The following is a 10,947-nucleotide window of genomic DNA, read 5'->3' on the forward strand; positions in this document are numbered from 1 at the left end:
TCTAACTTGTTTTATTTATCTCAGAGCTGAATGATTTTGAGTTTTTCTAATTAATCAGATGATGATCAGCTGCTTCAGACGACAAACTGTTTCCTGCCGCACCGTACCATCAGGACATTAAACTGATTTATATAAACTATATAAACAGAAATTTTCAACAATATGAACCTTTGGTTGCATGTGAGAGACAAAAGAAGATAAAAGAACATGATAGGTTTTTATTATGGAGCAGAACATGATGACTAAGAGCAGCATTAACGGGGTTCCGGTGGACAGTCCGGCTGTGATTGGTCGGCTGTCAGGTCATGTGACTCCATATGTTGAACGGTTTCTCTGCTCTCCAGCACCAGATCACGTTTCAGTTCAGATAAACTCATTTCCTTTATTTGTTCTTCAGAAATAAAAAGGTGTAAAAAGTGACAACACTCCAGTTTGCAGCAGCAGAAGATTAAAAACTGGATGAAACATTTTATTTCTGTCCTTAGAAAGCTTTAAACCAGAGCCGCTACAATCAATCGATCAAACAGCTCTTCAATAATCAACAATTAAATGAATAACTTCAGAGATGGCAGCATCTTTCCTCTGGGACAGAAAACTGAAGATATCTGGACTAAACCAGACATTTGAGGACCGTTTGAGGAACCTCTGATCCACGCTTTAGACCAAACAGCTGACTGATGAATCCAGAGAATAAAAACACACGACAGCACAGATAGGTACAGACGAGAAGAGGTGTCACTCTGCTGCGGTTCTGTCACATTACATTCTCTTCTGTCAGATCAATAACTGATCAGATAGATTAAACCTTCAGTTCAATAACTAATCAGATCAATAACTGATCAGATCAATAACTGATCAGCTCCATTAAATCTTCAGATCAATAACTGATCAGATCGATTAAACCTTCACTTCAATAACTAATCAGATCAATAACTGATCAGATCAATAACCGATCAGCTCCATTAAACCTTCAGATCAATGACTGATCAGATCAATAACTGATCAGATAAATGATCAGCTCCATTAAATCTTCAGATCAATAACTGATCAGATCAATAACTGATCAGATCAATAACAGATCAGCTCCATTAAACCTTCAGATCAATAACTGATCAGATCAATAATTGATCAGATAAATAATCGATCAGCTCCATTAAATCTTCAGATCAATAACTGATCAGATCAATAACTGATCAGATCAATAACAGATCAGCTCCGTTAAAATTTCAGATCAATAACTGATCAGATCAATAACTGACCAGATCAATAACTGATCAGCTCCATTAAACCTTCAGATCAATAACCGATCAGCTCCATTAAACCTTCAGATCAATAACTGATCAGATCAATAACTGATCAGATAATTGATCAGCTCCATTAAATCTTCAGATCAATAACTGATCAGATCAATAACCGATCAGCTCCATTAAATCTTCAGATCAATAACTGATCAGATCTATAACTGATCAGATCAATAACTGATCAGATCAATAACCAATCAGCTCCATTAAATCTTCAGATCAATAACTGATCAGATCAATAACTGATCAGATCTATAACTGATCAGATCAATAACTGATCAGATGGATTGAATCTTCAGATCAATAACTGATCAGATCAATAACTGATCAGCTCCATTAAACCTTCAGATCAATAACTGATCAGATGGGTTGGACCTTCATTGGTGGACCACTCTGAGGAGAACACGTGTTAGATGCTCTGGAGCAGTGCATGGAACATGAGATAAAGTCTGTTAGTGTTTGTGGTTCTTTGGGAGAGTTCCTGTAGAGTTCATCTGATGATGCTGAAGAAACTAAAACCTGACAGGTTCTGATGTGTGTCCTTCAGGAGTTTCTGTCCTCATGTAGTGAAAGAAACCCTCCAACCAGTAGGTGGAGCTGCTCCTCCAGACAGTCCAGCTCCAGCTCAGACCACCTGAAGAGGCATCCTTCCTGTTGCACCTGTCTGTGGCCACGCCCCCTCCAGGTGGCGGGTCACTGGGAGGGTCGGTGCTCGGTGAAGCGTTTCAGGTGGTAGCGCAGCACGCCTTTGGTCTTGAAGGTTTTTCCGCAGCTGCAGGCATGCGGCCGCTCCCCGGTGTGGTCCAGCTGGTGGACGCGCAGCAGCGAGCTGGTGAAGAAGAACTCTCCGCAGGTGATGCAGTAGTGGCTCTTCTCGCCGGTGTGTTTGGCCCTCTGGTGGCTCAGCAGCGAGCCCGATGTGATGAAGCTCTGGCCGCAGTCCTGGCAGCTGAACGGACGCTCGCCGGTGTGGATCCTTTCGTGCGCCCGCCACGAGTTGTGGTAGGAGAAGGACTTCTGGCAGTAGGAGCACTGGTACAGCTTCTCCTTGGTGTGGCTCAGCCGATGCATCTTCAGGTAGTGGGCGATGGTGAAGCTCTTGCCGCAGTCCTCGCAGCTGAATGGCTTCTCGCCCACGTGGAACAGCGTGATGTGGGACCTCAGGTGGGACGACTGCGTGAACCTTTTGCCGCAGGTGGTGCAGAGGAACGGCCGCTCACCGGTGTGGGTCACCATGTGGGACTTGAGGTGTGGAGACTGCGTGAACCTCTTGCCACACTCGGGGCACTTGTAGGGCTTGAGGCCGGTGTGGGTCCGGTTGTGCAGCTTCAGGCCCTGCAGGCTGGAGAAGCACTTGCCGCACTCGGCACAGTGGTAGTCGCGCAGGTCATCGTGGGTGCGCTGGTGGCAGCGCAGGCCGCTCTGCAGCTTAAAGCCTTTCCCGCAGGTGGGACATTTGTGCGGCTTCTTGCTGGAGTGCGTGACCTGGTGCAGCTTCAGGCTCTGAGGGTTGGTGAAGGTCTTGTCGCACCTGTTGCACGGCAGCAACGTCTGGCTCTTGTGTGACTTGCGGTGAAAGTTGAAGCCCTGGTAGGACACAAACATCTTGTCGCAGACCGAGCAACGGTAGCACTTCTCCCCCTGGTGCTGCTGCAGGTGCTCTGTCAGCTCGTCCTGCTCGCAGAACCCGTCTCCACAGAACCAGCACTTGAAGGGTTTGGTACCGGAGTGCGTGCGGTGGTGGGTCTTCCAGTCCCTCTTCAGGGCGAAGGTTTTGTCGCAGTACGAGCAGCGGTACGGCTCCTGGCGGTCGTGGATCTGCTGGTGGACCACCAGGCTCATCAGGGTCGGGTAGGTCTTCCCGCATTGCCAGCACTCGTTGGGTTTCTGGCCTTGGTGGACCCTCAGGTGGGCCTCCAGGTGAGATTGCTTGTAGAAGCCCTTCTTACACTCGGGGCAGTACGCCATCTTCCTGCCGGTGTTGGTGGAAGGCTGCTGCAGTGGCGTAAACTCGCAGAGTTGAGGGTGTTGGCCTGCAGGGAAGCAGAGGTGAAGGTTAGGAAGACCTAGAGATGTTCTAACCAGGATCTGGCTGATCGTAGACGAGTTATTGAACCTCAGCCTGAACCCTTCATGTCCCTGAGATGAGATGTTCCACCTTTCAATTGTAGGAGCTTCAGCAGCTCTGGACATCTCTGGAAAAACGTCTTCCAGAGAAGTCCGGCTGTTTTGTCCTGAAGCTCCTACAATCACCACGACCTGGATGAGTTTAGCAGCAGCGGGCACCATGACAAAGACCTCAGAGAAGTTTAATGACCTCCAACCAGAGCTCCTGTATTCACATTGAGTTACAGTGTTCCTATAATCCAGTAGCTAATGTCTCCAACGGTCTGCATTAGAACAGAACTTAACTTTACTCCCGTCTTCTAACTATTCATTGGTCATTGATTGATAAGTATTGATTAGAAACCGATCAGACTTTCTGTACGTATTCTAACATTCATACTGTATAAAGAAGACAGTGTGGAGTTAAAGCTGCTGGTTCCAGATTAAAGAGACGTTCAGGAACCTGTTGGAGTCTTCAGGAGTCTGGACTGAAAAATGACTCCAGCTTCTCCAGATGTTTTCTCTCCTGGGGATCTTTGAGATCATCTCAGACTGAAGTCAAGGAAATAATCAGCAGATGAATAAATGATGGAAATAATAACCAGTGACTGGAAACCCTCCAAACCTGAACGTTATCTTTAAGAATCTACTAAATGACAACATTCATTCAGAAACTGTGAGAACAGACAGAATCCTGGGATTTCCAACTTTCTGATGGTACCTAAATGTATCATCTGTGACGAGTCGTTTAATCAGGAAAATTAAATCAGAAACAGTGCTATTTCCTCTAAATCAGAGGCAGCCAACACGGTGCTCGCAACGCATGTTCCAAAACCAACACTAGTCACCATGACATTCCTTCTAAAAAATTATAGTCGCTGTTCTTTTTTAATCAAAAAAACTTACATTAATGCAGATTTTAAATGAAAATATTTAATATATTTTGTTTAAAACAAAAATTTCTTCTGTGTAAATGAACCATGATGCTCATGTCAGAATACCAGGTCACTCTGCTGAAGCTAGATTTGGTTTTTACTCCAAAACATAGTGGAGAAGTGAAAGAATAAACACTATTTTCACAATGACTGGGAGGAAGAGCTCTTTTTTACGACAGTGAAAGATAAATGTGTGTCTCATTTGCAGGGTGACTATTGCGACGGCAAAGCAGCACAATGTGGAGAGACTCTACTTTAGCCGCCACAAAGCTTCCATGCTAACTACCCACCTGATAGCGCACTACGGACAGAAAAAGCCTGGGACTTCAAGGCAGCTTTGGGCAAACAACAGTCGATTTTCACGAGGCCAGCGATAAAATCACAAAAAGCACCTGAGGCTTCGTTTAGAGCTGCAGGTGTTTTGATAAAGAACAAGAAAGCCTTTTCAGACGGGGAGGTCTTGAATGAAGCAATGATGATAGTTGCAAACACTGTGTTCAAAGATGAGAAGAATGGTCCAGATGCCATCTCCACTCCCTCCCATGTCCAACTGGGGGTAAGTAGATGGTTAGAAGCAGCTGGACCGGGATCTGGCTAAGTGCAGGTGGTTTAGCATTCAGTGCTATGAGTCCGTGGACAGCAGCAGTAATGCTCAGCTGATGATGTTCATCTGAATGGTGTTTGATGATTTCTCCACTAAAGAAGAACTCCTGGCACTTTTGCCCCTGCAGACAACAACAAGAGGAATTGACATCTACAATGCGGTGAAAAGTTTCTTCATGGAGAAAAATGTACCATTAGAAAAGCTTGTTTCAGTGACAACGGACGGGGCTCCTCCATAACGGGTCACCATGCAGGCTTCATTGTACGATGCAGAGGTGATCCAGACTTCCCAACATTCCTACATTACCACTGCATCATTCACCAGCAGGCCATATGTATGTACAAAAGTGGCCGGATCTGATCATGTGATGACTCGTGTGGTGAAGATCATAAATGGCTCCAAAGCCAAACAACCAGGACATTGAAGGTGCTGCTGGAGGAGCTGTCAGCTGAACATGGTGACCTGTTACTACACACAGAAACCCCATGGATCAGCAGGGGACCAGGCCAAAACCAAAGAGTTCATGCAGTCCAAAGGGGAAGACATCTCACTGCTTGAGGACACTGAGTGGACTCTTGACCTTGATTTTTAACAGACATCACTGGGAAACGGAACCATTTGAACTGTGAATGGCAAGTCAAAGGTAAGACTGTCGCTGACACGATGAGCACTGTAAACACATTTACAGCTAAAATGAACATTTTCTCTGCATTTACAGAGGAAAGAAGTGCTGCACTTTCCCTCCAGACAGTCCTCATTGAATGACAATGCTGCTGCATCTGGGGCTTTGACAAAGCAGTGGAAAAGTCCTCCCAAGTCACAAACAGACTGAGACAAGCGTTCCAGAACTGGTTTTGTGACTGATCAATTTGGGCTGTGTCTCATTCTTTTCAAAGCCTTTAAAGCAAGTAGACATGACATGCATAGCTGCTGTATTCAGCCTGGAGTATGCCCAGCAGCCTTTTTGGTTCAACTTATCTCTGTCAGTCAGCCTTCTCTTACATGAACTTCATCAAGAACAAACACAGAACACGCCTTACTGATGCTCACCTCCAAGACTGTCAGAGCTGCAGCAGACTACAGTACGATGGCGAACAGAATGCAACGCCAAGCCTCCAACTAACAGACAAAGAGATGACATGTTGTCATTCAAAACACCGTGCCGTTACACAAAAATGTGAGAAATACTTTGTTGGAAACATGTAATGATTTGTTGTTGTGATTTGTTAAAAATGCTAGAGATTTGGTGATTAGTATGAATTAAATAGGATTCATTTTAAAATGTGAAAGAGTTGATATTTTTCGGACCTGATAGTTTGTACTAAGGTGGTGGTTTGTACAGATGAAGCAGGATTTAAAGATATGACAGTTAATGATTTACTAAAAATGCTAGAAGTGATAATTTACTCAAAAATCTAACTGGTGTGATTTTGAACAAAATTCTGCAAATATGCTGATTCATACAAAACTGCCAAGAAAGATATTTACAAAAGTTTCAGGGATGGGATACCTCTGACTTTTAAATATTGGAACAGATTAACAGAAATAAATGATGTTACATGGATTTATATATACACACACACACACACACACACACACACACACACACACACACACACACACACACACACACACACACACACACACACACACACACACACACACACACACAACACACACACACATATATATATATGTTACCTACCATCATTGTTGTGGAAATCATTGTTAATCATTATTGTAAGGAATAATTAACATAAATGTCATCAGACTGTCTCTTTAATCCGTGTATGGTTCGCTCATTCGTTCTTCCGCTTCAAAATATAATCTAAAAAAACCAAAAAACCACAACGTTTTTTTGTTTTTCCATTTTTAAAACCTAAATGTAGAAATGTATTATTTAACTAATGAAAAAACCACAGTGTTGTTTTTTTGCTCTAGCTTTTTAAACCCAAAATACAAAATACGGCTGTTGTTTTATTTTGTAGCAACACCGGAAGTTGCTGAGGAAGAACAGTTTAGATGTGTTCACTGGACCGTGAACACATCTAGAATGGCTGTCATCGAGCCCTTTTCCTATTTCATTCTCTTTAAGAGTGGAAAACCCACGCAGAAATCATGGAGCTCCACGTTGTTCTATAATGAGAGTCAGGAGGTTCTGCGGGAAAACAGTTCAAGAAGATCAATCATGTGTCGATGCTGATTTGGAGAGAGCTGGAATTTGTTCTGTTAACCACAGATGTTACTTTCAGTGCCATACTTTATTAACTGTAGAATGTTACGTTTCACTTCTGTGTGTTTTACAGTCAGATCTGACATGTGGACGACAGTTTATGACGGGATACTGGTCATCTACTGGTGCTGATGTTCTAGTTTAACTGGTGATCAGGTTAACTGGTGATAGTTTCCGTCTCCAGATGTTTCATCCTCAGATTCGTCCCGACCAGACCTGGCTGTTTGTGAACTGAAGATACTAGATAAAGAAGACCTGCCGAAAAACGTCAGTATCACTACTTAATAAAGTCTATATCCATGTAAATATCACCTACAGACAGTAAAAAGAAATGTGCTGGAGAAATAAAAACACGTATTTTTATGAACGATGAGAGGAAACGATGGAATCCAGAGATAAAATTAGAGGCCACAGTCTGAATTATCATCACCGATCAGTCTGATAAACATCTTCACAAGGATGTAAAAAGGAATACAAAAATATAACACAAACTACCTGCGTAGTTTAATCACTCAGTGTACAGTACTGGAAGTATTCTAGTCTTCCTCTGCCACATCTCTAAAAGTATCTTTTTGCCATTTCTAAACCAGCCAGAGTTTTTGGAAAGACACAACTCACAAATATATTGTTTGTTTTGACCAGATTGGATCCCTTTACTTCCGTTTTTATTTAATATTGTCAGCGGTTAACGTGCTCTGAAATGACGGTTAGAACGGAGGACTGAATGTGTTTGTTTTCTGAGTGACTAGTTTTAACAACATGGTCTCAGTTTGTTCTGATGTATTTTATCAGATCCAGCTGATGTTCTGCTGCGTGATGTTCTGCTGTATTTTATCAGATCAGCTGATGTTCTGCTGCGTGTTGTTCTGGTGTATTTTACCAGATCCAGCCTATGTTCTGCTGTGTGTTGTTCTGATGTATTTTATCAGATCCAGCTGATGTTCTGCTGCGTGTTGTTCTGATGTATTTTATCAGATCCAGCTGATGTTCTGCTGCGTGTTGTTCTGATGTATTTTATCAGATCCAGCTGATGTTCTGCTGCGTGTTGTTCTGATGTATTTTATCAGATCCAGCTGACGTTCTGCTGCGTGTTGTTCTGATGTATTTTATCAGATCCAGCTGGTGTTCTACTGCGTGTTGTTCTGATGGGAGGCTGCTGAGGCTCTGAGTGTTTCTGAGAACAAACCCGAGTTAAACCTGGTGTTCTGCTCTGGATCTGTTCCACTGAACTCAGACTAACACACAGCAGTGGACGAGCTTCTATGTTGTGGGTTTTCTTGGTGAGACATTAATTAGTTTTGTGGCTCGTTATTAACCAGGCGGCGTGTGTTAAGTTGTGATTATCCTCAGTTAACCTGGATGTGTTTCCTGAACAATCACCAAGTGTTAAACACCTGGCAGGATGACAAAGATCTATGTGGATGAATCGGGATGTTTATCAGACTGATCAGTGGCATGATGAGTCAGACTGTGGTCTCTAATTTTATCTCTGGATTCCATCATTTCCTCTCATCGTTCATAAAAATACGTGTTTTTTATTTCTCCAGCACATTTCTTTTTACTGTCTGTAGGTAATATTTACATGGATATAGACTTTATTAAGCAGTGATGTCGACGTTTTTCGGCAGATTTTCTTTATCTAGTATCTTTATTTCACACACAGCCAGATCTGGTCAGGATGAATCTGCGACGAAACATCTGGAGACGGAAACTATCACCAGTTCACCTGATTAAACTGGAACAGGTCGGAATCGCCAGAGTTCTCCACATTTTAATACTTAAAAATATTTACTTGGAATGTTAAAGCAGTTTTGTTCACACTGAGATCATGAGCTCTCAGTGTGATGCTTCTACTTCCTCTAAATAAGACAAACATGTCTTTGCTGTTTTCAAAGTACGTGGTGCAGAGTTTGGACAGAGAAGTGAAGTCAAGTCGCCACAAGTTCTGACTTTGATTTCCGGTTCTGCTTGCAGCTTCCAAATGGGAAAAGGCTTTTTTTGCTTAAACCTGAAAATTTGTAAAAACGCAGTGTTTCTTTCTTTCTCTACTTTTCCTTTTTCAAATTTCCTTTTTAAACGAAAAAACCAAACAATTGTTTTTTTCTGATTTTATTTTGAAACGGAAAAATGAATGAGCAAACCATACACGGATTCTCTTTACATATTATTATTATTATTATTATTATTATTATTATCATTGTCATTATTATTAAAAAGGTGATGGTGTAAGAAGTTTGCTGTTGAGGAAGTTCGTATCAAACAAGCCACCCTTTGTTCTACTCAGTACCCTTGAAGTAGCTCTCAGGTCAGTAACTCCTGCTCTAAATCACTGTTCTACGTCTCACTGAAAGATCTAAAAAATACAAACATCTGCAGCAGATTCTGGAGAACCAGAACCAAAACGTTCCTCCTGGTTCTGGTTCTCCAGGACCGACTCAGCTGAGACCAAAACATTCAGAGTTTCAGGTTGAACTGCAGGCAGTGTTTCCTCACAGAGACTAAAATAAATGCAGCAGAACCAGAGAACAGAGGAGCAGGTTGTTGGAGATCCATTCAGCATGGAGGAACATCTACAGATGATGAGCAGAGGAGAGAGGAAACATGGAGATAGAAAAACATCTACAGAAGGAGGAACCAGCAGGAGGTTCTGGAAGATCTTCCAGAACCTCCTGCTGGTTCCTCCTGAAGCTCCTACAGCTACGGGGACCTGGATGCTCTCTGGTTTCCATCGTTCTAACTAGGTCACTCTGACAGAAGACAGCTCTGAATGAAGCCTGAGGTTCTGGACTCGGTCGTGTTCAGCTGGTCTACTTGAACCTTCCATACTGCTTACCTAGAGACAGGAAGTCCCGCCCCTCCAGCCACGACCTACAGTCCGTCAGAGTGATGGACAGCTTCCTGAGGACCGGGTAAGACTGGATCTCCACGTCCCCGTCCGGCTCCACCTTCACCTGAACCGGATCGTCCTGAAACCACAAGATCCGTTCATCAGACACCAAACATCTGTCTGCAGCTGGTCGCCATGACAACCACCTGGACCAGAACATTCCAGACGGATGGTTCTGCTGCTTATTAGAACCTCCACCAAACTCTGTTCGGAACCAGACCAGGTGCTTCTTAGAACCTCCACCAAACTCCGTTCAGAACTAGACCGGGTTCAGAATCTGGTATTTTTCTGGCAGATTCGATCTGGTTCTACTCATACCGGTTCCCTCCGGTCCACAGGAACCGAACCTTTACCGGACCAGAGTTGGGTCTGGATGAGGCGGACAGAGCTAGTAGAGCCGGGTCTGGTTTCGCTGGTTTCTGACCGGAGTTTGGCGCAGAGCTAGCCCGGTTAGCTGCGGCCCGCTACCGGCTCCGTCCCCGGGAGGAGGCGGCCGGGTGTCGGGGTGCTTACCGGGGAGGCCGTGTGGGGTTCCATGGCTCCGGTTCCGCCGCTGGTTCGGCTCACTGCGGAGAACTTTACCGAGTCCGAGCCGCTCAGCAGGTGGCGCATGCGCAGCTGATGATTTCCGGTTAAAAGTTCAACCAGAAAAAACAAAACAGCGCGAGACTGACCTGAGGACAGGTGAGGTCACATGGTAGTCTCTACAGTTCAGGTTTTACACACTGATAATCCATTCATAGTTTAATGTAATATTACCTAAAATGTCATTTTCAGATATTCATTTAAATCCCTTCAACCAGAACTGACTTTCACTCTTTAGATCAGTTTTTGTCACTTTTCACTGTTAGAACTGACTCATAATGGTCTGAATTACCTGA

The 10,947-nt window shown here is 43.7% G+C and overlaps 1 protein-coding gene across 1 annotated transcript; it reads right to left on the reverse strand.

Annotated features, from left to right (window-relative positions):
* Positions 1–198: 198 nt before the first annotated feature.
* On the reverse strand, positions 199–10,931 carry LOC111573695 (oocyte zinc finger protein XlCOF6-like). Its single transcript, XM_023277984.3, has 3 exons — positions 10,580–10,931; positions 10,013–10,145; positions 199–3,334 (listed from the first exon to the last, which is right to left on the reverse strand). Exons 1-3 carry the CDS (start codon positions 10,676–10,678, stop codon positions 1,995–1,997), a joined length of 1,572 nt encoding a protein of 523 aa, XP_023133752.1. The 5' UTR covers positions 10,679–10,931; the 3' UTR covers positions 199–1,994.
* Positions 10,932–10,947: the final 16 nt, after the last annotated feature.

Source organism: Amphiprion ocellaris, chromosome 10, assembly GCF_022539595.1.
Source record: "Amphiprion ocellaris isolate individual 3 ecotype Okinawa chromosome 10, ASM2253959v1, whole genome shotgun sequence".
NCBI lineage: Eukaryota > Metazoa > Chordata > Actinopteri > Pomacentridae > Amphiprion > Amphiprion ocellaris.